This window comes from Artemia franciscana, chromosome 11, assembly GCF_032884065.1.
Source record: "Artemia franciscana chromosome 11, ASM3288406v1, whole genome shotgun sequence".
Taxonomy (NCBI): domain Eukaryota; kingdom Metazoa; phylum Arthropoda; class Branchiopoda; order Anostraca; family Artemiidae; genus Artemia; species Artemia franciscana.
In genome coordinates this window covers 44,213,883-44,241,610 of record NC_088873.1, presented here as the reverse complement: position 1 = coordinate 44,241,610, position 27,728 = coordinate 44,213,883, and the positions used below count along the sequence as shown (strand labels likewise).

The 27,728-nt window shown below is 35.6% G+C and overlaps 1 protein-coding gene across 2 annotated transcripts in view; it reads right to left on the bottom strand.

The window, feature by feature from the left end:
* The window catches only part of LOC136033273 (epithelial splicing regulatory protein 1-like), a 219,262-nt gene that overhangs the window by 91,429 nt on the left and 100,105 nt on the right, over positions 1-27,728 (bottom strand). For both annotated transcript variants that reach the window (XM_065714031.1, XM_065714032.1), the window contains exons 8-9: positions 24,974-25,149; positions 2,654-2,748 (exon numbers count right to left, since the gene is read on the bottom strand). In XM_065714031.1, the coding sequence (XP_065570103.1) occupies positions 2,654-2,748; positions 24,974-25,149 (271 nt within the window). The remainder of the gene's footprint in view (positions 1-2,653; positions 2,749-24,973; positions 25,150-27,728) is intronic.

Below are 27,728 nucleotides of genomic sequence, written 5' to 3'. Positions count from 1 at the left end.
AAGGAAGACAATGCTAGTTTTGTTCAATTTTATGTTTGAACAAAAAATGAAAATTGAGAAACTTCACCATCTGGAAGACTACTTTTCTATAAAAATGAAAAGCCAGATTCAAGCTATGTTAGCATGAAAAGATAGAGATCAAAGTCAAAGTTCACCAACAAATAAAGCAAAATAGGAAAAGCCGAAACGTTCTTAAGACAAGCGCATTGTTCTTATTCTTTTTTTCTCTTTAAAATAATAAAAGATCATGAGAAACCAGATATTTATTAAGTAATGTAACTCCAGCGTAAATTATAGCAAGACTTCAAGCAAAAAAAAAAAAAAAAAAAAAAAAAAAAAAAAAAAAAAAAAAAAAGCGCATGAAGACAGGATTTTTTGTATTTGCCTGTTAAACAGAAAAATCTCGAGAATTACGCTGTCTAAGATCTGATAAAACTGTTTTGAATTGTTTATGATTTGCGTATTTTGAGTGAGAAAACTACAATACAGGTATATTTTAATTAAACATTTTATATTTAGAGGTTGTTAGGGGTTAGGTAAAATTAGGTTAGATTAGGTACTCAATATAATGCGCTCTGTGGGACCTGCTTTCCATAGTCATAGTTTCCATAATTGTTTTCTAAAGTATTATATTTTCATCATGTTTTGGTACATTTCATTAGGATTAACCTAACTTCACTTCTTGAGGATGTTCTGTGTAACAAACAACTACCTTTTTTAGTGCCAAGGCTTTTAAACTAATTCAAATTATTTTCGAGATACCGATTCAAAATATAAAATCAATTTTTCTGTATCACAAACAATTAACTTTACTGTTTTGTCCCTTGTATTTTATGTATTTTTTATTTTTCGCTAATATATTTTTGAGACGAAATTCCAAATATAAAATTAGTTTTTTTCTGTATCAGCTATAGTTTTTGAAATATAGCACAATCGTCCACAATTGTGGTCTAATAGTGGTATTATTTTTATAATTTACTCTCCTATGATTTTGTCTTAAAATACGTATTTTAATTCTATTGGTTTATTTTTGTGATGTATTTTCACAAGCCCTTAACTTTATTGCTTATTTTTGGAGAGAAAAATAACGCTTTTTTAAAACCAGGTGAACTGACGCTGAATAACGAATCTACATTGACATGTAAATGTAATCTCTAGAGAGAAATAACTCCACCTTTAAAGCCTTATTGTCTCTTTGGTAAGAAATATTCTGCTAGCAAAAAGAACGGAAAGTTTTTGAACCATTACGTTTTCAAAAAGTGAAATTTGTTTCTCTGTTATTGAAGACTTTCCGGTGCGATTTCGGTAAAAACACAAAAAAAAATTTACACAAAAGTCTGCAGTATATTTCTTTCAGCAAGAGAAAGAAGTTTTTGCCAAGAAAAAAAAACTTTGGAGTTTTTATGAATTGTTTATATTCCAAAAGACGAATCCCCCTAGATTCCCTAGATCCCCCTAGAAAATCAAAACACCTTTACTGGGGTATTTTCATTGGAAAATGGCTCCTCTGTTTGGTGTTTTCAAAAAAGGGAAAAAAAGGGGAAAAAAAGCAAAATTAATTAATTAAATTCGACGACAGTTTTCGTTAGTAAAAATTCAAACATTAACTGTCAAAACAAAAAACATTAAAATTCACACAATAACAGAAGATGGTGCCATTTTTAGGTTTTTTTTTAGCTTATTTACTTTTAAGTTTTCACCCATGTTTCTTTAATTTGAAACCCCTTTATGCTAAAGCTGCGCAACTTAACATGAAGGTTAGGTTCTTAAAATTTGAATTCCCATTTTTTCTTCTTTTTTTTTTAATATGGTTGTGAAGTTTCCAATTTTTAAATCATACATTTGAAATTCATTTACACTGTCCTTGGTATTTTAAGGAATAATGGCAGCTGTTTACCTCATTATCATTCAAATATTTAAGTAAATAATTAACAGGTGATTTGTCTCTATTATATGTATTTATTGCAGGGATTTAATTTTGGTATATTTATGTATTTGTTGTAGCACAGTGGGTTGGTGCTCTGCTTGGTAATACGGGCTCGGGGTTCAATCCTCACCGCAACAAGGTGGGGTGACAAGTTTTTTCAACTGAAAATAAAGAGCAACATCAAAAATTAAAAGGAACGGAAATTATCATGTATATGAGTGGGGGGGGGGGTCGTTTCTCTCCAATAAGATTAATCCTTTGAGAATTCTTGCTAAAGATAAATATAAAAACTATTCTGCAAACAATTTTTATTACCATGATCAAAATTCCATATCTTTTAAAATTTAGTTTTAGGCAATTCCATTGTTTATTTTTTCTTGCTCTTAAAACTTACTGTCAATTTCAATGAGAATTCTAATCAAAAGTGTTTAATTTCACTATTTGAAAATAAGGTAATCAAAAACATCACTGGTTGTTTCCAGGTAAAAAACAAGCAGGGGGGTCAATGGGGGCAGGGGGGATTTTCCCAAATATCTGTCCCAAGGAACCTCACTCATGCGAATATTGGAAAAAATTAAATTAATACTAAAAATACTAAAAAATACTAGATTTAAAGCTACTAAAAATACTCTTTTAAAGCTGTATATCTCTTCTCTTTGAAAAATATCCCCAGCTCCTCCCCGAGAGTATAAAATGTATACACTAAAAATATAGAATAAGACTTACGATCTGTTTCGCTGTGCAGTCATATGGCAAGCCACGCATCCGCACAATCATCAAACCTTTCCTTGACAGAAATTTTGTCGCCTCATCGTTGCTTCCTATAAAAACATGATTTAGGTAAGAAATGATCAGATTTGGGGAGGTGAGGCCAGTAGGAACAAAATAATGAATTGCTGACAGTAACATTCCAGGAGGGGGACGGGGAAACACGCAGCAGAGGTAATATACAGTAGCGAAATGTTTCTCCAAACATAACTCACATTTCAAAGCGCGCAATTTGTAGACCTTACAAGATTGATCTGAAGAAGAATACAGCGTCGGATTTTACAATCCCTACCAGCTGTGCTGATCTCCGTTTCCTGGTAGCCTCAGAAATGAAGAGCAATGGGGGGCTGGTGGCCCGCCATCCCGTGATTTCGCGATACAGAATACAGAATTAATGGGCAAGGCTTATTTTTCATTTATTATTTTGTTTATAGTGACAATAAATAAAATCAAGTCGATACAGAATTAATGTTTGAGAGAGACACCGACATAAATGTTGCTTCCCCATTGGTATCTTTCGCCCCTCCAACCCTGCAGTTAGTGAAATTTCCGAACTTCTGTGGGGGACACGTGCCCCTAAAGCCATCTTCGAGGATCCGTCCTTTTCAGGATATAAAAAATAATGGTACTTTTATCTTATAACCATCACACTCAAAATCTTGTATCACGACTATGAGACAATAACCGGTTTTCATGGTCTTTATACCAGACAATATTAGCTTCGGCTCGGTGAGAAACTACATTGTAGCCATATTTTAAAGAAATATTTAGTTGCTATTTTGGTTAGGTTAGTTTAGGTTATGTTTTTAATATAATGCGGTCTGGCTGCCTCCCCCCTTCCGTAATCCTTTGTTGTAGTTTCCATAATTTTGTTGATAGAGTATCATATTTTCATCATATTTTGTTTTATTTCATTAGTATTAACCAAACTTAATTTCTCGACGGAACTTGAGTGCGGTGGCTATAAGACACAAGTATCAAAATAATTTACAGATGTAGGAATAAAAGCTTCCAAAATTTCATGGCTACTCCGAAGAATGAAGTCAGATTTTCAGGAAGATATCAGGAAGTAGTTTTTCGGTACTTACGTGTTAAAGCGACCACACCAAAGTGAAGTTAGGTTAATTGTAATGAAATATACCACACTATGATGAAAATATAATGGTTTAGCAACAAAATTAAGGAAACTACAACAGAGAATATTTAACTAAAATATACCTACATAGATACCGTTTATCTCGCTCAGGCTAAGCTGATTATCTTCGAGTGGACTCAGATAACCGGTTTCATTATAGATAAAGAACGAAGTGTGGTCGCTATAACACGAAAGTACCAGATTTTCTTTTGGGAAAGAGCTATGGTTTTTGGGGACTTTCTAGGTGGTTTGGGGGTAGCAGAAGTCAATACTAGTGGACTAGTCAAAACACAAGAGCTTCAGTCATATCGCCTGCCTCACATTCGGCAACCGACCAACACCCCCAAGGTGACATGCACGCCTGCTCATGCATATTTGCGCCGGAGCAACACTTAAGGAGTCAAAGAGCCGAAAGCTGCCGATCACTGATACACAGAAGCGCTTTTGGCGAAGACCCAATTAAAATAGGGTAATCTGTATGCCCCCCCCCTAGCCGCTTACACAGCTTAATATACACTATTTATCACATTAAAACATACACAGAATTCACTGACCACCCAAAAAATTCCAAGATATTTGGGAGAGGGGCGAGGTTCTACGTACTTGTCTCCTAAGTGTATGTTTTAATTAGTCAACAATAAAATTCCATCTTCTTAAGGATAACGTGCAAATTCTGCAATACATATTTTTCTTTTTTTATTCTTTTTTAGCTTCCTGAATAGCTACAAATTTTATTGAGATAACTAACCAGAGTTAACGAACGGTATAAAGTGAGATCATAGGGAGTATTTTTTTTATTTTTTTTCATCCATCAAGATAACTTTTCGTTTTTAATATTTTTCATTGAGCATATACGCAGAATAAAGATAAGCTCCAGTCAAATAACGGTATTAGAACAAGAGTTCACCGTAGCAAGCAAATATGTCTTATCTCTATATTCATGCGCTAAGCTTAATGAAAAATAAAGAAAAAACAAGTCTAGGAAAAATATTATTGCAGACGGTCTTGAAGCCTCTCATGACAAAATACAGAAAAACGATATCCTAATCTCAAATTTTGCTCCAAATGCTCCAAAATTTTGAGTTTTGTATTCAAAAGTCCTTATTTCCGGAATCATATGAAAGGGATGTTTTTCTACTTGAAAATTCTACTTTTTCTACTCTCCAAAGCAGAATTTTGAAAGTTACATAAGTATGTTCTTTTAGAAACGAAACAGTGAGTATAAAAATAAAATAAAATAGTTGTACCCACCGGTATATATTTGAAACACATGAACCTTCAGGAATGAGCAGAATCCCCCCCCCCCATTAAAAATAAACCCTAAATACGAACAATAAGTAATTTTTCTAAAACAACAAGCCTATCAAATGATACAAGCAGAAGACAATTTCCACGATTTTTATTAAAAAAAAGAGGGTAAACTACCCAGGAAAAGAGCAAGGTCTTGATGAGGAGTACAACATTAAATTCAATTATTATTTGGGAAGAACTATTAATACATGCAATTAATTATAATTTTATTTAATATATATAATGTAATTTAACATTCAAACGGATTCATTTGATTGATTATAGGCAATTTAATTTAATAAAGGGAGTTAATTTAAAATAATTAATTTTACTTAAAGGATTTTGTTCGTTTGAGGCCTCCTAAAATTGTTTACAGTCGTGTCCACTTCTGCATCAGGCATTGGGAAGCAGGGTCACTAAATCTTTCTGTGAGTGTGGGTAAAGGTTTAGAATAGCGGCTCTCCTGTAGCAGACGTGCTAGAACAAAAAGAGACGTTTTTAGGTTGCTAAACGTCTATTTTTATGATACTGTCACCGTTTTGACAATTTATTCCTCACCAGACCCCCACTCCCTAATGGTCTCATTTAGCTCTGGGCTATGCAAAAATTTTATAATTAAGCGAGTATCAACGAATAACAGGGAGTATCAACGAATCATATTTACTTTTTTCTTACCATTTTCAGGCTTTTGAATCAGTTTCCATCAATTACGTTAGCCTAGGGCTATATAAGGTCACTAGGTGGGGGATGAATTGTCAAAACGCGAACAAAATCACTAAAATGAACATAAAATTAGCAATCTCAAACTCTCGGTTGCATCCTTCTCGAGAGCTGCTATTCCCTTTACTAAAAGTAACAATAATAGGGTGCACCCAACATGTATATTCAAAGAAACAAACCCGATAGGACATATGGAAAAGGATTCCTTGTAATAATCATTCAAAATAATCTGGTTACTATAATCCTGATCTTAGAAACTTGGGATTCAGAAATCAACTGGAGAACCAACAAAGCTTGTTGGCGCCGCTAAAGGCAAAACCACGGTTCAAGACATTACTTTTATTGGATATGTTCTAGAGGCTAGAATTTTATGCCGGGCCACTTTCTTAATTTCTAACAGATGGTGCCGAATTTTAAAAAGGGTCTTTTGTCACGCCAGCTTGAGAAAATGTTACTACATTTCACTCCAATAGAAACAGAATAACCAAGGGACATATAAATCTATTCTTTTTCTATTCATTGCATAAAATTGTTTAAAAGTACCAAGGCATCAACATAAAATCAATTTTTAACCCCTCGGACCTTCTATGGTCTATTCATGCCCGAAAACTACGACTTTCTATGATTTTTTCTAGTTTGTTTTAAAATTATGTAGTTTTTAGGCCACCAAGCTTGCCGTACTTTTGACAGTGTTGCCAAAACTAATTTTGTCAGATTTGACAACGTTTTTCGTATGTAAAAATTCCCACATTGACAATCTGTTGATTCTTAAAAACAACAGTACCTTTAAAGGAAAGGTACACTTTTCTTAAGCGGGTTAGTGTCATTTGTCTGTAGCTCCTTTTTTGCTTGTTTTTCACTCACGTTTTTTTTTTATTCCTGAGTTTTTTACGATCTGATTTTTCTGATCAACTGCATGGGTATGTAATTTTTCGAAAAGCCAATTGAAAAAAAAAAAATTTCAATTTAACAATCCGTGGTACTTAGAACACCAACAGATTCCTGACCAGTTGGACAATATAGGGGCAGGGGAGAGGGTAACTGTACTCCTAGATTTTGAAAAATAATTTTTTTGGTATATTCACTAACAAAAAGAATCCCCCCAAGTTTTGAAAAATTACTTTTCTTGTATCTTCATTACAAAATGAAAACAATCCTCACCCCCTCCCATGTTTGCGTGAATTGACACCCCTGATGACGACAGAAATGAGAATATAAAAGTTCGAAAATATTCTAGTAGGCCTAATGTTCAACCCACATTATGAGCCATACATTTCTATGAAAATACTCCAAGATTTATAAATTACATATCTTTCCTTGATTTTAGCGTCATACTTGTACTACATAAGCGGGCACTGAAATGAGAAGGGGTCAATTTGTGAAGCTTGCATCGAATCTCAAAAACTACACCTTTAAGTACCAAGGACATCAAAATGAACACAATTCCCCCTCCGACCGGGGAGCATTTTTCTTTTGCTATAGCTATCAAAAAAGTTACAGTTTCTAAAGCTACACGATGAGCTCTAGAATTTTTTTCTTATATTTACATAAAATACTTGATTTTTCACACGTTCTTAATTCTCAAACTTCGTGCCCGCTAAGCGTAAAACTACCTAACTGTATATGGAAGTCTTCTTCATTCAAAATTGAGTTCCCTGGTTTTTCCTTTTTTTTTTTTTTTTTTTTTTTTTTTTTTTTTTTTTAGGAGGTATACGGTTGTGCATGTTTCCGAATAAGCTATTTAAAGATTTTATTTTTGCTATTCCTAGGACTTAAAGATTTTCAAACAGTTCGTGGTAACGAACTGTAGTAAGGAGCGACCTGGCTCAATAGTAACCGAAACTTTAAAAACCGGAATTTTGATACTAATAGATAAATCAAAAGGATCAGATTTTTACGCTGATTTTAAATATATAAGTTTCAATAAATTTAGTCTTACTCATCAGAAGTTACGAGCCTGAGAAAATTTGCCTTGTTTTGGAAAATAGGGGGAAACACCCCCTCCTCAACGTCCTGTGTTGTCCCGCTCTTTACGCTAAAGTTATTTACTGTTTTATAAAGTAGAATTGAGACAAAGAGTCAAACTTTAGCGTAAAGAGCGGGACGTAGAGGAGGGAACAGCCCCTTCCATACACGGAGTAATTTCTTTTCGTTTTAGGTTTTAATGCCACTCCTTACTTTCAGTTAAAAAACTTGTTTTTTTTTATTTAATAGTCTGATTGGTCCATCATGGATTTTATGTTTGAAAGTTGAACGACAAAATTTTGTCGTTCAACTTTTATATTGAATTAAATAAAAAAAACTAGTTTTTTAACTGAAAGTAAGGAGCGACATTAAAACTTAAAACGAACAGAAATTACTCCGTATATGAAATGGGTTGTCCCCTCCGCAGTCCCACGCTCTTTACGCTAAAGTTTGACTCTTTGCCACAATTCTACTTTTTAAAACAACTAAAACTTTAGCGTAAAGAGCGTGGGACTGCGGAGGGGACAACCCATTTCATATACGGAGTAATTTCTGTTCGTTTTAAGTTTTAATGTCGCTCCTTACTTTCAGTTAAAAAACTAGTTTTTTTTATTTAATTTCTGAACGTTTTTGAATTAATGCATGTTTGATTTTGGCTCTCCGCACATAAATTATTGAAATGAAATTAGTATATTAATTTTTTTTTGGCTAAATGGCTTTCTCTTAGTTTTGATCAGACGATTTTGAGAAATAAGGGGTGGGGAAGGAGGCCTAGCTGCCCTCCAATTTTTCGGTTACTTAAAAAGGCTACTATAACTTTAATATTCAATGAACGTTTTTATTAGTAAAAAATATACGTAACTTAAGAATTAACTTACGTAACAAACTTTTATATTCTTATATTTTTATTATGTGTACGAGGGGGTTTGTACCCTCGTTAATACCTCGCTCTTTACACTAAATCGTAAGTTTTGTTCCAATTCTTTAAGAATGACCCCTGAATCAAATAGGCCGTTGAATAAATAGTTGAAATCACTAAAAATATTTTAGCATAAAGAGCGAGGTATTTATCTCCTCCTAAATACCTCGCTCTTTATGCAAAAGTATTTTTAGAGCCCTTCATATGCGTAATAATCTCTGTTTGTTTTAAATTTCAATGCTATTCCTTACTTTCATTTGAAAAAACGTTTTCATGTTTATTTTTTCATTGTTTTTTTTTTTATAGTAATGCTAGAAAATCCTGCGCCCTTTTCATTGAATTTTTTTCAACCATGGCATATTTCTCCAAGGAAAGATCCTCCCACATAGCCCCCTCCCTCAACCCTACCCCCAAAACCAAAAAAATCCCCCTGAAAACGTCTGTACACTTCCCAATAACCATTATTATATGTAAACACTGGTTGAAGTTTGTAACTTGCAACCCCTCCCCCAGGGACTGTGGGGGAGTAAGTCATCCCCAAAAACATAGTTATTAAGATTTTCGACTATGCCAAACAAAATGGCTATCTCAAAATTTTGATCCGTTGACTTTGGGAAAAAAATGAGCGTGGGAGGGGGCCTCGATGCCCTCCAATTTTTTTGGTCACTTAAAAAGGGCACTAGAACTTTTCATTTCCGTTAGAATGAGCCCTCTTGCGACATTCTAGGACCACTTGGTCGATACGATGACCCCTGGGAAAAAAAACAAAAAACAAAAAAACAAAAAAACAAACAAATAAACACGCACCCGTGATTTGTCTTCTGGCAAAAAATGCAAAATTCCACATTTTTGTAGATAGGAGCTTGAAACTTCTACAGTAGGGTTCTCTGATACGCTAAATCTGATGGTGTCATTTTCGTTAAGATCCTACGACTTTTAGGGGGTGTTTCCCCCTATTTTCCTAAATAAGGCAAATTTTCTCAGGCTCGTAACTTTTGATGGCTAAGACTAAACTTGATGAAACTTATATATTTAAAATCAGCATTAAAATGCGATTCTTTTGATGTAGCTATTTATATCAAAATTCAATTTTTTAGAGTTTTGGTTACTATTGAGCCGGATCGCTCCTTACTACAGTTCGTTACCACGAACTGTTTGATTATGACAAATTCAATATGACAAATTACGAACAGGGTATATATTTTGTGCTGCAGCCACACGTAATTTATTTTTTATCCATAACTATAATATGACCCAAACACGAAATAAACAGGCTTGTTCAGCAGCCTGGTCAAAGAGAATGGTATTTTGGGGTATATACTGGTTTGAAGTGTGTCCAGTTCAGCTGCTATTAAATGATATAAAAAAAAGCGTAAGTGACGTCTAAGGTCTGAAGTTGAACTATTTTTTTAAAGTTGTCACAGAGAGGAGTGGAGGTGGAATTATTAAAAAATTTAAAGAGAGAGAATGGGAAACTTCTGAAAGAGCTGAATCTTTAGCGACTTGACATGCGAAGATAGGGATTAACAACTAGTAGCGCCGTTTACAGAGAATTTTTTTAATGGAGTCTGATGACTTAATTAAAAAAAAAAAATCAAAGAAAATTACGATATAATAGGATTAAGAATAAAGTAATCCTACTATGATATAGTAGGTTTAAAATAGAATTGATAATTATTCAGCATTGCTTTGTTTTTAGCTGTGAAAAAATAAAAAATTATCAAGATTAAAATCCACATTAAACCGTCAATCCACGTTCATTTGTTGTTATTTTTTCAGTAACCTTGGTTATAATGTTTTTTTTATATATTATGAGAAAAAGAAACATTCAGGTCGAAATAAGGGTTATTTTCAGTAAAATGGACTAAGCTCTAGAAGGCACGGAGGGCCTCAGCCTATATATCTTAGTTTCTGCTCGTTTTGAGTTTGACTCCGTTATTTGTTGTAAAAAAACATTTATTGTATCTGTTTGTTTATCTCCGTTATTTATTGTATCTGTTTGTTTTCGGTTTTATTTCGCTCACTGATGGTGATTTGTGGTAGTTTTAGGCTTGGAAAATAATTGGACTTTAGTTTTGTTCATTTTCGGTTAAATGTAGCTCTTTACTTTGTTTTGAACAACTACTTTTATTGAAAAACTTTTTAAATTAATTTTAAGTCAAAATCGGGTCTGCACAAAGCAGGCCGTACTTAGACTGTAAAAACAATCGCTGGTTAAGCAGAATAGTTACCTTAAAGTTGGTAGGCTCACTGACAAACATGATTCTGTTTTTACACCATCCCCTTCCTGTTCATCCCCAGCATTTCAAAGTACCAAAAAAGACAAGTATGCTACAGTTTTGAACAAACAAAAGCTGCCAAAAACTAGAAAGGTCCACTTTTTACTTTTTAGCTTTCCCATATTCTGAACCATAACTTACATTATAATAATTATTAATTTACAGCATAAAGGTAATGTCAACTTTTTGCTCTTTTATATTGTTCATGTTTAGGAGCTTATTAAGTTCTGAGTTACCATAGGAGATATGTAAAAACAATCAAGTCATTTTCAAATGTTTACCTAGTCAAGAGCAAAGGGGAAATCAGAGATTAGTAACCTGGTACTTTGGGTTTACTTTGTTTAGTTACTAAATTTGTTTACTTAGTTTTAATTAAACAAAAACCATATACCCTTTTAAGTCGGATCATGACTAATTGGCAAAAATTGAGGAGGAAGACTCAAAGGCCAGATCTCTCCCCTAACAGTGATCGGGGAGAGTGTCTTCCGTGTATTCTTTTTTCAAGGCCTTAACAACTATTAAACATTATGTTCAGTAGGCCTCTATTAGCGTCAAATAGTTGTCAAAATCGACATAATGAGCCACAACCCCCCCCCCCCACACACACACACAAAGAAATGCAAATTTTTCATCCATATCAGGACATCAAACTCACAAGGCACAGAAAGCTTTTTGGTAATTCTAAAGAGAAGCATTGTGATGTAAACAGTTTTGTGTAATTTCTAGGATTTTGCAGGGAAGAAACAACCTGGTAATTGAAACGTTCTGGTTATTGCATTTATTCCAGATACTAACGAAATAAAGTTCTAAATACTATGTTTTGCAAGTCAATTATGCATGTAATTATGTACCTTATACTTTACTGCACAAAACCCATTGTTACAACCAAGGCCGTACCAGGGGAGGAGGGTTGAATCCTCCCCCGAAATATTTTCTGGGGTAAATGTTTAGAGCACTTAGAAATGCTAATTCTAGAAGCGCATCTATTTCTGGTTGACCCTCCTCCTCAATGGGGCAAACTGACAATGCCTTACAGGTAACATTTCCTATAGAGCGAAGCGTATTAGTCCATGAGCCCCGCGGGCTGCTGGGCGATGTCTGCATTCTATATTTATTTAATAAACCTCGTTTGAGGTTTTTTTTATTTTTATTTTTTTTGTTATTTTTTTCACTCTTTGTTAATAAATATAGAATACTTTGGATGCGAAGAAAGATTTTTGTGAGGGAGAATTAGCAACAGTACTAAAAGGATTATAAAATTACAAGGCTCCAATTGCTGATAGTATGGTAAATGAGTTTCTTAAATATGGCGGCTCTGAGGTTAGAAATAAGTTACTGAAGACTATAAATTTGATTTTTGAAATTTCGCCTTGCTGCCCAGGAGGCTCATGGACTAATACGCTTCGCTCTATAGGTAATGTTACCTGTAAGCAAGCCCACTTTACGCATTTTCAGTCCTGTTGGAGGGGAATTTTAGAAAGCTAAAAAATGGATGTGATTCTCTAATAATGAAAAAGAAACAATATGTGATCATCAGAATCTTGCTATATGCAGTGATACGCACTTGTGACAGCTTGTAACGAAACTAAACATTTACCTTGACCGGCTCCTAATAACGCAGCAAAAATGAATATAAACAAGTTTTGATGCGTTTATTTTTCTTTTGTACTCCCTCCCCCCCAAAAAAAAACCGAATACGACTCTGGTTACGATTGAATAGTTTGAACCCCCATCTGAAATGTTTGTCCGACTCTTAATAACGCAATGAAAATGAATATAAACAAATTTTTGATGCGTTTTCAAGTTTTCTGTATTTCCCCCATACCAAAAAAAAAATCCTGGATATGACCATGTATATTTAATACTATCAATTATAAGTGTTACTTTAATTTAGACAAAGTTTCAGTCAAATAACGGTTTTATTTTTTCGCAATTAAACTTGCTTCGAGGACAAGCCTGGGAAAATATAGTGTGGAGGACCTCGGTTGGTCTATCCATCAGCTACAAGAAACGATGAAGCATCTTTATCATGACTTACAGGGTAAATCATGTCAAATGCCACCAGATTATTTTTTTTTCTCAAAGCGGACGGTATGTTCTCTCCAGGGAACTTGTCCTTTGTAAGCGTCCAAAGATTTAAATGAGATTATAAACATTCTACTTTAGTAATTGTTATAGATGACTTTCGAGATTTAGTAGTATAACAATAATAAAATCATGATATAAATAAGGAGGGCGGGGGTCGTAAGAACCCATGAACTAGGTGTGGTCTACTAAAGTCTTTTAAGAAGTCTTTACCGCCAGTTCCTGGATTTTTTTGGATCTGTATTTAAGATGTCTAATCCTTCGTTTGGTGAAATTCTAGTTAAGTGACTTCCTGCTATCTCAGAAAGGGTTTAGGTTAGGAAAATGAAACTTTCAGGGATGAATCTACAAACTAAAATATGTCCTGGGAAGGTATTTTGAAACAACTACCTCCACTCCTTCTCCCTCTAGAGGACCCTGACCTTTGATGACCTTTGAAAATATGTGGGACCCTGACCTAACCTAACCTAACCTGCCAAATTTTCAACTGCTCATGCACTAATAGACGCCACACAGTTTATACGTTCCCAACTTGACCTTAAAAATACTGTATTGGGCTTATTTCTGGATTTTTCAAAGGCCTTTGACATGGTTGATCACAGTGTTTTATTAAGTAAACTCAATAACCTAGGGATTCGCGGAGTTCCTTTCTCATGGTTCGGCTCTTATCTCTCTGGTAGAGTACAGAGTGTGAGACTGGGTGGGGTGACTTCACATCCCCTACCTGTCCGGAGGGGCGTCCCACAGGGCTCTGTTCTTGGTCCAATACTTTTTCTCCTTTATATTAATGATTTGATTACGGACCTGGGCCCATCAGTGCACCCAGTACTTTTTGCTGACGATAGCAACTTTTTCATCGCCGGTCCTAATTTACCATCCGTCGTCACCTCTACTCAAACCCTTCTGAATAGAGTACAGGAGTGGTGTCTCGTTAACTGCATGACCATTAACAGCAAGAAAAGTTAGGTGGTATTATTTCAAACCCCTTACAAAAAAAATGAAGTTCAGCCAGCACTTGGCCTAAATTATTCTACCAATCTCCTCCCGCAGGTCGAAGTTGCCAAGTTTCTTGGTGTCCACATAGACTCCTGCCTATCATTTGCAACACATGTGTCCTATATCAGAGCCATAATTTTGCGACAGGTAAGTATAATTAATCGTGTGAATTATTTTCTTCCTCCCGATATCCTTGTCACCCTTTATTATTCTTTTATTTACCCATATATCTCATACTGCGGATCTGTATGGGGCAATACTTATCCTTCAGTTACCAATAAATTAAAATCTGCACAAAACCGTGCCGTCAAAGCAGTTTTTCGGTTGCCACGACTATATCCCACCAAGGACTTGTACTCCGATTTTGGTATTATCCCTTTTGAACAAATCATCAAAAAGTTAAATCTATCCCTTGCATACTCCGCTTACCATAAAAATCTTCCTCCCCACTTATTAACTTATTTTAATAGTAATAATTCTGAAGGCCACTGTCTCCGTTCATCCAACCGTTCCTTCATTGTCCCCAGGTGTATCTCTAGTTCCGCCCAGCGATCCCCAATTTATAAATCTATAATTCAATGGAATGTAATACCCTCCAGTGTCGAGCTATCCACAAGTTTTCGGACGCTATATAACAATGTACTAAAATCTTGATATTATATTTCTCTAAATGTTGTTCAATTTGCTTTAATTACCCTTGTTTTCTCTTTTCTTTTTTTTTCTTCTCTCTCTTTTTCATTTACAATTTTTTGTTGTTTTGGTCCTTAACAAGTTCGCTTCTAGGATCTTTATTATTATTGTTGTTATGTGTTTTCTTTTCTTTTTGAATAAATTGAATTGAATTGAAGTAGCCTACAACAAAATTGTTTTCAGCTTCATAACTTTGCTCAATTCCATTTTATAAGGTTTTAAAGATAAGCAAATACCTTTCCTAAATTTTGAAAAAAAAAACATTGATATTGCTCAAAATTCTACTCAATTAACAGGAATTGCATTTTCAGAACTAAAGGCAGAGAAAAAGCAACTGAAAATTTCAATAACTGAAAATTAAGGTATAATGTTGTTTTGTCAAAATTTCAATAGGTATAGACCTGTCATGTAGGCAAATTTCAGGGCCCTCTAGAGGGAGAAGGAGTGGAGGCGGGTACTTTAAAATACCTTCCCTGGACATACTTTAGCCTGTAGACCCATCCCTGGAAGTTTCATTTTCCTTACCTAAACCCTTTCCGAGATAGCAAGAAGTCAATTAACTAGAATTTTACCTTCGTTGAAAAACCCTTTTATAGTGTCTTCATCAGAAAAATTGAAAAAAAAATCCCCCCCACTAGCTTTTGAAGAAATACATTTTGGCCCCCAAATTTATCTATGTAAGCCAATCTCTGTATTAAATAGGCCTACATGTAAAAATTTATAGGGATGAGAGATAAATTTTCCACATGTAACACTTCTTAAAATAGATTTAACGGTTTACCGAAACTATTTCCCGAAATTCCTTGGATATATACAATTCAGGGTATACATTTGACCGCCAGGGCGTGAGGGTTTTAGAAATTTTGCGACGAAAGCGAATATTATATTTGGATTGAGGATGAAATTCTGATTTTAAAATTAAGTTTATTTCGTAACAATCTTTGAGTCGAAAATTTTATCCAAAGCAATCCATCATAGCCTACGTAAACAAACAGAAAATTACAGATAGGTGAAGAATTTCACACACAAAGTTAGGTTTATCAACTTACTTTTAATATGCTCTAATCGTTTCAAGAAATGTGGATTCACCGGAATCAAATAAGTCAGGTTTTGAATATCCCCATAGTTCTGCATCGTTCAAAAGTATAGGCTACAATTCACAAGCTAAACTACTGGCTAACAGATTTCAACTGTATGTTTGAAACTCAGATAAAAGCAAGTTTGTGCCCCGGGAGTATCTTCAGCAACAGATAAGAAAATTGAAGGCAAAGTCCAGACTTGGGTTTATCTATGAAACTCATTGCGTTTGCTTAAATAGATAAATTTGTCAAATACCCTGACAGCAATATTTTATCAAGGATTTCGTTTCTCTTGACAAAAATTAAACATAACTAAATAAAACAAGCAAATTTTAAATATTAAGGCATGTGACTTTTTGTCATGTGTTAGATAATAAGATGTCATCTTTAACAGAAATATAAGGTTTTTCTTTAATGATACTTGAAATTCTAAATATAGCTTTTTTCCACATAGATAACAGAAAACTTTCAGTGAGATAAGTGAATAGACGCTTGTGTGTACGGCGAGGGGGCTTTAGGGCCGTACTAATGAAATCTAATACTATTACACTTCGTTATCAAGGTGATTTTCTAAACCGTTTCATCCTGAACGGGGTCTGATCCAGTGATACTAACTCGGGAAGGGGTCCTTTAATCCTAGATTCATAAACCAAACTTCGAAAAATACCTTTTTTTATTATTTTCGCTAAAAAATACATTTTTGTAAAATAATAAGAAAATAATAAAAAAATAATAAGATAAAGCAAAATTACCCTCCCCTTGATTTTAAAATAAATCCCCCTCCTCCGACATTTTCGTTTAGTAGCACTACTGGTCTAATCTTGCTTTAAAGAGTATATTTTTAGGTTAAGATTCCCATATTTCATGGATTTCAACACGGTCTTTCCAAAATTCGTCCGGGGGAAGATTGAGGAACCAATATTAAGGGGAGAAGTGGGAAAGTCAATGGTCTGGACTAGATAATTACAAGTTATTTGTTTTGGACTAATTCAGGCATGTAGGCTACACCGGAATACAGTTTTTGGGGGAAAGCCCAATACTCAATAATTCAAATAAGAAAGACCTAGAAATTTCAAAAAAGAGTTTGGGGGAGCGCCGGGCTCCAAAACCCCTCCCCCTGCAAAGGCTCCTACACTGATATCCTTCCTTCCATGGTATCTCGGGCTTCACATCCAGGCCTATCTCATATGTATCCTATTCTGTCTCCAGTTTGACATGTCTCCGATGTATAAACTTGAATACGATCCATGCTATGGATCCAAAATGTGTCCCTTGAGAGTAAAACTTTAATGCCTACGAGAAAACTACTTCAAGAAAACCGCTAATCAAATTCTAATCAACAGTAGATGCATCTCCCTCCCCCCTAGTGCAAATCAGAGTGCCACTTCATGCTACGCGTAAACACACTTCCGCCACGCCGCAACATCTCACAACGTGCATGGCTCACTTTTTTCAAGCGTGCAACGCACCAACATACACACGAACAAATACAAAGTTGAAACAATAGGGAAAAACTTTTCAACACAGTGGAAATCAATTCTGTGAATATTTCGGCCCTATGTCCAAGAGCCGTCTTCAGCACAATACGAGAAAGAGAGAGAAAAAAATATGTATATATAAATAAACTACATTAAATAGGGAAGAACTTTTCACTATCTCGAAAAGTTTTTCCCTATTGTTTCAACTTTGTATTTATTTGTTATTGAAAGGCAGTGTGGTCTTCGTAGCTATTTTTAATATACACACGATTTTCAGAGTTGTAACCGCTTGGTTATAATTGTTTAATATTTGTAGCGATGGTGGATATCTTGACTCCTCTTTACGCTGGAGGTCATTAGACTAAGATAACATCAAATACAGAATTAAATGCCATACTAAAGTTATAACGACTTGCACTCTGAATTCGTTTTCAACCCGAGGAGGCTAATATGACAGTTTGGTCTCTAGGGAAGTCCTCTCTGTAATAAACGTCTCAGAGCCTCCTTCCCAGTTTACCTCACTAGGTTATAACTAATGTCACTTGTTTGGAGGGATAGTGTTGGATCAGTTAGGAGTGCAGGAATTTATTGAGGGGATGTTTGTTAATCCCCCCCCCCCAAAAAAATAAGGCGAATTACAGAAGAAATTGGCAGAAGATCTACGGATTAGGACGTTTCAGTGGGGGCACGAGCCAAAAGCCCCACCTTGCCGGGCGTACCTGAGCTAAATTTTCTAGGCTATCGGGGTTCGAATTTTTTTTTTATCTGGTTTGTAGATGGTATGTAATTATATTTTCTTTACAGATAGTTCGGAGGATTTTCTACTATCGGTTTAGTAAAGGAGAAAAAGTAAAGACAAATTTGTAAAGCTGATGAACAGATACACAAACTAATAATATAAATAAATTTGCCCCAAAAGGCGATAATGTAGAATAAATCTACTATCTGCGGGTAAAAATAGGTACTTCTTTTAAATTTAAATTATTATACTTCCTCGTCAAAAAATACGTGTGTTACAACGTCTTGCATATGAAGATGCATTTTTGTCATTAATTGCATTTTAATTTAATATTATATTTTGTTATTTACAAAAGGCACTAAATATAACAATCTCCTTTCAAACACGACCTTAAGCCTACATCTCTAATGTTTCAGTGCCCCACTAGTAGCGACAGAAAAAAAAGGAGGACAAAAAATGCATACATTTCACTACTTCCCATGCTAAAAACTGATTTTTCTGGTTGCTCAAGATGGGAGGCTATCATTATTTTGCATGCGATTTTTGGCTATAGAGACGAATGGTGCAGTTTTTATTTGGATATAACAACATGTTTATGGAGTTTCAGACTATTTTTTTGTTTTCACAATAATCGTTTACCATTAAGATTAATCAGAATAATAGTTACCATTCCTGAGTCAGCTTCAAATGGAGATTCTTCCTCACTTTACAGTATGTATGTATGTATTGGATTCACGACGCGTTTTGACTACTCAAGTCCTTCCTTCGGGCCCGTAGTGTGTTGCTACAACTGCGTTCAAAGTCCGGGTTCCGTAATAAGCAGTGATCGTTATCTACTCAGGTCCTTTCGCCGGCCCCGCAGTGTGTTGCTACAACTGCATTCAAAGTCCGGGTTCCGTAATAAGCAGTGATAATTATCTACTCAGGTCCTTTCGCCGGCCCCGCAGTGTGTTGCTGCAACTGCGTTCAAACTCTGGGTTCCGCACTAAGCAGTGATCATTGTCTACTCAGGTTCTTCCGCCGGCCCCGCAGTGTGTTGCTACAACTGCGTTCGATCTCGGGGCTCCGTACTAAGCAGTGATCATTATCTACTCAGGTCCTTTCGCCGGCCCCGCAGTGTGTTGCTGCAACTGCGTTCAAACTCTGGGTTCCGTACTAAGCAGTGATCATTATCTACTCAGGTCCTTTCGCCGGCCCCGCAGTGTATTGCTACAACTGCGTTCAAACTCTGGGTTCCGTACTAAGCAGTGATCATTATCTACTCAGGTCCTTTCGCCGGCCCCGCAGTGTGTTGGTACAATTGCGCTCGATCTCTGGATTCCGTACTAAGCAGAGATCATTATCTACTCAGGTCCTTTCGCCGGCCCCGCAGTGTGTTGCTACAACTGCGTTCAAAGTCCGGGTTCCGTAATAAGCAGTTATCATTATCTACTCAGGTCCTTTCGCCGGCCCCGCAGTGTGTTGCTACAACTGCGTTCAAACTCTGAGTTCCGTACTAAGCAGTGATCATTGTCTACTCAGGTCCTTTCGTCGGCCCCGCAGTGTATTGCTACAACTGCGTTCGATCTCTGGATTCCGTACTAAGCAGAGATCATTATCTATTCAGGTCCTTTCGCCGGCCCCGTAGTGTGTTGCTACAGCTGCTTCTGGGTTCCGCACAAAGCAGAGATCATTATCTACTCAGGCCCTTTCGCCGGCCCCGCAGTGTGTTGCTACAACTGCGTTCGATCTCTGGGTTCCGTACTAGGCAGAGGCCATTGACTACTCAGGTCCTTTCGCCGGCCCCGCAGTGTGTTGCTATAACTGCGTTCGAGTTCCGCAACTGCGGAACCCGAACGTTCTCATTTCCTACAACTGCCTCTGGGTTCCGCACTAAGCAGAGATCAATATCTACTCAGGCCCTTTCGCCGGCCCCGCAGTGTGTTGCTACAACTGCGTTCGATCTCTGGGTTCCGTACTAAGCAGAGGCCATTGACTACTCAGGTCCTTTCTTCAGCCCCGCAGTTTGATACTACAGCTGCGTCCGAACTCTGGGTTCCGTAATAAGCTGAGATCAAACCTACTGCACCACCACAGGACTCGTCACTCAACAGTTCTGTTTCTAATAAAAAACACTTTTGGTTACAATGGGTTGGACTTCGTTTTTCCCTCAGTTGCGGCGCATGCCGGGACAATGGTTATATTTCTCATTATATTCTTTTCAAATTTAAACTTGTTCTCTATGCAAAGCCTACAAGATCTTGCTAACTAATTGACTAGTAGCCCGAACATTCTAGCCAACAGTGGCCTACCTTGTCACTCTTGTTTCAAACAAAAACAGAGGACAGTAAGATATAATAACCACTCCTGCTGCATACAGGCACATATATCGAATTTTGACTCTAGAGCTGAAATTTAAAGGGATGCTTATCTTTAAAGGGAAACAAAACGTAAAAAATAGGCCAAAAAACTATTTTTTTTTGCAAAATATAAGAAGTTTTAGGAAAATTTTATAAATATCCCAACTTTTAGGGGTAGGGAGAAGGATCAAGACATGAAGACCCCTTAGGTACGAACCTAACTAATAAGAAAAATTTCCAATTTATATGAAGGTGGTTTACCCTTTCTTATACCATAGCAAAATGTTGTGGTACATAATGGATTACAACTTTAGATAATTATTTTCGGAATAAATTCAGAATTTACAAAGAAGAAATAGAAAATAATACAGGAGGTTGCAACCACTTTGACTTGCACTTTGGTATGACAGAATATAGCTAAAAATAATGAGCAAACCAACAATAGGAATGTTCATAATATTGTAAGATGATTAATGCTTGCATACAAAAATAAATTCAAGTCACGTTTTAAGTTCTGTTGTTAGGGAGATTTTAAACCTACTGTGACTGAGTCAACTATAAGACTGAAGAATGTGTAAGCAGTACTAGATTTTAATTTTATTAATTCTATGTACACGGTTGCCTTTAAAGAATGCTTCATAAAGAAAATGACAGAAAAACAAGGAATTGAAAAAAAAAATCGAACTATCTTCCTTTTTTTGTGGGGGGGCCTTCGGACCAATCGTAGGGGGTCTTGGAATTATAAGCACAATTCCACCAAAATAAAGTAAACCTATTTAATAATGCTTAACTAAATCTAGATAAGAGATGTAGGTAGCGTAGAGGGGTGGCAGGTGTGTATATAGAAATTTATTATGGAAGGAAATAATACTTGGGAAGGGGGAAATAATACTTGGGAAAAACTTAATAACATATAAATTATAAACATGTATGGGTTAATCTTTAATATCGCGAAATTTTTGGGGTAGGTTAATATGAGCTACCCTTAAGTACCGGTGTATCGTGTGATAGTTCGTCAAAAATAATTTTGCATAGCTGAGTACCGGTAAAGTGAGGTTCTTTTTGCATGGTCCGAATGCCTCAAATACAAACCTTGGCTGATCCCCAAAAAAAAATGTCACTATGACTAGGAAGAAAAAGATAACAATGCAAAACATAAAATACTGCCTTGGTAGGAGCAGCACATCTTATGAGTGGGGGTAGCCTATAGTATCCTTGAAGAACTATTTAAGCACAACTCAAATGTCTGAGTTTTTGTTTGTTTTTTTTAGGGCAAGAAATAAAACCGAGTTAAACGTTTCTTTTTCGATCATGAATATTAATGCTTCGCAGAAGTTGATGGAGGTTTAGAATTGAAGGTCGCTACGGGTGACGAAATAAACAAAAATTATATATCAAATTATAGACATTTTCTATATTCAATTTTCAAGCTAAATCCGTCGTTAAAGTCTCTTTGTCTATACTCCTTGAATTAACTAGAATTTCTCAAACTTTAGGATCGTCAAAAAGTATGATGTGGATGAAGAGTGTCATCAGGAGTGTTTTAATGCGTACTTATATTTCTTTTTTCATATTTTTGCCTTCTTCATTTAAAATCTATGGTTATCACCTCGAGAAAAAGAACATTAAAATCTTTTATCTGATTGTCATATTCATTATTCCCTCCGAAAAAAAAAAAACATCGAAATTTTTTGTTCCGCCCTGCTGAAGACTTCGCTTTTCGTATCTTTATCATGCGAATACGTGATGTAACAAATCAGTTGACATCACAATTCTCACGTATGCGAGGTAAACCATAGAAGTATGGCTTTATAATAGACTACATGTCAGCGCTACTAACGCTTTGAGATAAAACGCACCAGTTGTCTGACAAAATTGTGTCACAGAAGATTCTTCGTGATACTGCACAATTATAACACTCGGCTAGGCCGTATTCAGGAGGGGACTAGAGGATTTGAGCCCCCCCCCCCAAAAAAAAATGTTCGTCCGACTCGTAAAAACATAACAAAAATGCATATAACAAAAATTTTATGCGTTTTATAGTTTTTTTTGGTGTAAGCCCCCTCCCCCAAAAAAAATTCTAGTGTAAAACACCCCCTCCCATAAAAAATAATTTGGATATGACCCTGACATTTGATACTTGTTAATTATAGGAAACACACTCAAGAACTTCTCTCTGTAAGATCTGACAAAACTGGCTTGGCTCTTTGCAATCGGTTATGATTTGCTTATTTTGAGTGAGAAAAACTACGATGTAGGTATATTTTAATTAAATATTCAGTATATAGAGATGGTTAGGTATTTAATATAATGCATTCTGAGCTGCCTACTTTCCATAGTTTTCTGCTGTAGTTCCCATAATTTTGTTTCTAAAGTGCTATATTTTCATCATATTTTAGTATATTTCACTAGGATTAACTTCACTTCTTGGATGTGTGCCATATAATTAACAAGTACCTTATATAGTACTTTATAATTACAAATACATTCTATATCCGTTTCCAATTGACGGAAAAAAACACTAAAATAAATTTATAGCACATTGAAGTATACTTACTCGTTTTCCAAGAAAAGCAATAGTAATTTACTACTAGTACTACTACTAACAACGACTCACTGCAGCACCAAGCCGCCTGAGGCCAACAAAACTACGCAAGCTCCTCTTCTGTCCCAATCTATTCAAAGCCTCCCTTTTTACACTTTCCCAAGAAACTACAATCTCCGTTGAATCTTTCCTTACGACCTCCTCCCACCCCAGTCGAGGAAAATCTGCTTTTCGTTTGGCCCTAGATGGTTGGCCGAAAACTACGCAAGCCCCTCCTCCGTCCCAATCTATTCTAAGCCTACCTCTTTACACTTTCTCAAGAAGCTACAATCTCCGTTGAATCTTTTCTTACGACCTCCTCTCACCCCAGTCGAGGAAAACCTGCTTTTCGTTTGACCCGAAGCAGGGCCAGCGAAAGCCCTGCTTCGAGCGACCTTTGATATTCTGTCATCCTTCATTCACAGAATGTGTCCTATCCATCTCAATTTTTCTCTCATTATAGCCCTAGAAAGCAGGATCGAGCCGCATTTTCGTACAGGTTCCTGTTTGCAATACTGTCAGTCAGGGCGAGATTCCAAAATGATCCGTAGACAATTTCTCTGGAAAAGATATTATAAATCCTCCTCAGTCTTTTGAAGCACCCATGCTTCAGAATCATATTTGACCACTATTGTCGCTATATCTTCCGATATTCTAATCTTGATCCGCAAGATTAGATATCCCAATAGTTTAAGGCTTTTTAATATCTTTAAAAACTAGTAAATGTTGCACAATTGGACAAGTCTGTCGAAACGAAAACATGGAATCCAGTTTTTTTTTAAATTATGTCAACGTGATTATTGTTCGATTTATCTCCGTCAACAAGATGTTAACATTTGTGTCGTCACTTAAAAACAGAGATTGCCTACGTGCTCATCTCTGTTGACCAGAAAGCATCGAGTTTCGCTAAAAGAAAAATTCGAAATCAAAAGGGAAGAAACCAAGATTTTGATTAGTCTGAGCAATTGCAATATTTTTTCTAGTGGACACCCACTTTCTACCACCTAGCGCACATCTTAGATCACCAAGTGTGCCGTACTGTCTTCCACGCTTGGCACCGTTCCCCGCCACGCCTGGCACACTTCCGTCGCACTTGGCAAGCGCTACCGGGCGTATGTGATTTCTGAAAATGCACACTCTCTCGTATTTTTCATAATAGTAAAGCCATTAAAATGATCCAAATTTTCCTGCATCTATTTTAATTTAAATACCTAAGAGATGGACATTATCACTATTAGAGAACGAACAAACACATTCATCCAAGGGGTTCCCACGGTCCGTCATCTGATGTGTATTGAGCAGTACCACTAGTTTTGTCAAAAGCGGGATACTTTCACCACACCAAGCCTGTTTGCATCCCACAGGACACACGTCAGAACATTCCCAGGTCACACGACCACACATGATGTGCACCGTCTGGTGTACACAACTAGTGAAAGTGAACATCCCCTTCTATTATCCTATTTCTATAAAAAATCACCATTTTACCCCATCACCAAATTGAATTAAATGGCGCCACATGATGTGCTGGCATTAGTCTCCTCAAGTGTACGATTTGTCTCCTCAGTTGACAAATAAAGATGCAAATAAAACGACGGTTCTATATTTTGATGACAGGACGTGTCAAAATCACAAGGCAACTTTCAGAATGTTGAAGCAGATGTCTCTCCCTACATTTTCTATAGGGGTCGTATCTGACATTTGTAGACCTAAAAAATAATCGTCAAAAACTCTTTGCTAAGCGGTTCTCAAAGGGAAGATGACAAAAAGAAGGGAAACCAGAAGGATTAGGAGGATAAAGGAGAATCATAAGGTAAGATCAATTGTGTTTTGATCCTCCTGATTCACCTTACTCTGCTGATCTTTGAGGCCATCCAAAAAAAGGTTTTTGGCAATTAATTCAAAAGCTTGAAAATCTCAGATACGACTTTAAGACATAAAGCAACAATATTTACTGAGATGAAGTGTAAAATCACCTACCTCCAGCGACATTGACGAAATCTTCTCCAGTAGCCTTGTATACCTCAATATAGCGACTACCAATATGGTGCTTGTGTCTTTTGATAGCCATATCTCGATGTTCACTCGATGTAAACCTAACCAAGGCTTCTCCGTTCCTCCTACCTTGCGGACTCAAACAGAGAGCAACACCACCACTAGAAAATAACATTTTAGAAATCGCAAGGGTGTGATCACCAATAGAGCAGGGAGTGGGTAAAAAGAGAAAGAACATGTACGGTCGCCTTTTAGTCCTTACAGCCAACGGTGTGATTAAAAAAAAAAAAATGGAAAGCTCAAATCATATGATAACAGGTGGGGAAAAACCTGAGCCAAGAAAATAGAATACTCAATTTTAGGACATGATAAAACAGAAAATCTCTCATCAAATATACAATTGATATATGGATTCAAACTAGTCTTTTGAGTGCGGAATTTTTGTACCATCCGAAACATTCCAAAAATCAACACTTTTAACTTCTTTCAATTACATTTCGAATTGATACTTTTTATGTCAAAAAATACTAAAGAAATTAGTTAAGAGCAAACAATATTGCATATAAATAAAATCCAATTTACGTCTGTATGCGTGTGCATCTGTGTGTGTGTGTATCCTGTATGCATTACTAAACTATTCATCAGAACTCCAAGAAACTTTAAGAAGTTGTTAAGTATATTTTCAGAAGGTTTAGATATATTTTTTTGGCCCTCTCCCTCCACAAGCCCCCTTAATAATTTTCGCGCTGACTGAAATTAGAGATCCCTGGGTACAAACACTTGATAGTTGCTTAAGTTCACATCAAAAATAGTAAATAGATTAAATGAAGGAAATTAATACAATAAACAAAATAAGGAAAGAGTAAAAAGGAGTTAATTATTTGAATAAAGGAAATTAATAAAATAAAACAAAATAAGGGAATGGGTAAAAAAAAGAACAAATCCTTTGAATAAAGGAAATTAATAAAATAAACAAAAGAAGGGGAAGAGTAAAAAGAAGAATAAGTCGTTTGAAAAAAGTAAATTAATAAAATAAACTAGATAAGGGGAAGAGTAAAAACGAGTAAATCGTTTGAATAAAGACAATTAATAAAATAAAACAAAATAATGGGAAGAGAAAAAGAGAAAAATCGTTTGAATAAAGAAAATTAATAAAATAAAATAAAAACATTGGGAAGAGTAAATAAGAGTAAATCGTTTGAATAAAGGAAATCATTAAAAAAAAACAAAATAAGGTGAAGAGTAAAAACAAGAATAAATCGTTCGAATATAGGTCAAAATATTTGTTTAAATAACATACTTAAAAAGTCATTTAGTGTACATAGAAAAACCATTGAGGCACGAATTAAAATCGAAGGAAAACTAAAAACGCCTAAATGAGAGGGTCAAAGGGACAGGAGAAAGCCAGAAGGATCAAGCCGTAAACACTTGTAACACACAGCACACAAGCGACTGAATTGAAACTTTTTCTTTTGAAAAGCAAAGGACAAAATTCTTGAGATAAAGTTAGAAAAATCTAAATGAAAGTCGGAACTGAACGTTGACAACAAAGTCTAAACTGAACGAGCCCAAATTGAACAAACCCAAAGACTGAACATTGTAAAGCTCATATTCTTTCATAGTGTTTGTTACGGAGCCACTACATTTTTAGCGACACACACAAAAATTCTAAGTCATAATTAAGTTTTTTAGTTATTGATATTTCTTTGCAAAACCATCATAAAAAAAAACAGGAAAAGAGAACGTAAAAAAGTTAAAAAGGAAAGAAACATCACAATAAACACAAGAACAAGCAATTACAAAAACACATCACGTTCCATACTTAAATAAGTTATTGAGTCTGTGCCAAAGATCAAGGATGGTTTGGCTTTGATAGAGGAGTATTATACACAGACACTTGTTTTTCTACAGAGATAACAGGGTCAGGTAAGTTGATCTTTCTGACAAGATAGGAATGGTGGATCCATGGGGAGAAACGCAGAAGATATTTTGTAAAACGAGAGAAAAGTGAAGGCAAAGCGGAGTTTATCCCAATTTTCAAAATAGATTACGAATTTACTCACTAAGCGGTATTCTAAGGGGGGATTTGTTTAATGGTGGAAACGATCAGCTTATAATACTAACGCTTTATTTAAATTAACGCGTTTTTTATTTAACACATTCTTCCTCTTTTGTTTTTAAACAAAAAGCAGTATGGTCTAAGAAATTATTCCCTGGGGATTCTTAAATCAAACTCTCCTAGATATATTGTGGGATAGTCAATTTTATTTGAAAGAGTTTCAAGCCTCGAAAATAGGACTTTTTATGTATTTGTATTTTCTAGTTAATTATGGTTATTAATTATGTATTTTCTAATTAATTATGGAATGGTGGATCCATGGGGAGAAACGCAGAAGATATTTTGCAAAACGAGAGGAAATTGAAGGGAGAGCGGAGTTTATCCTAATTTACCAAATAGATTACGAATTTACTCACTAAGTGGTATTCTAAGGGGTGGTTCGGGACATTTTCTTTTTAGGCGCGATGTCTTGGCAAATTTAAGGGGGGAATTGCGTAATGGTGGCAACGATGAGCTGATAATACTAATACTTTAGTTAAATTAACGCGTTTTTTATTTAACACATTCTTTCTCTTTTGTTTTTAAACGAAAAGCAGTATGGTCTAAGAAATTATTCCCCGGGGATTTTTAAATCAACCTCTCCTATATATATTGTGGGATAGTCAATTTTATTTGAGAGTT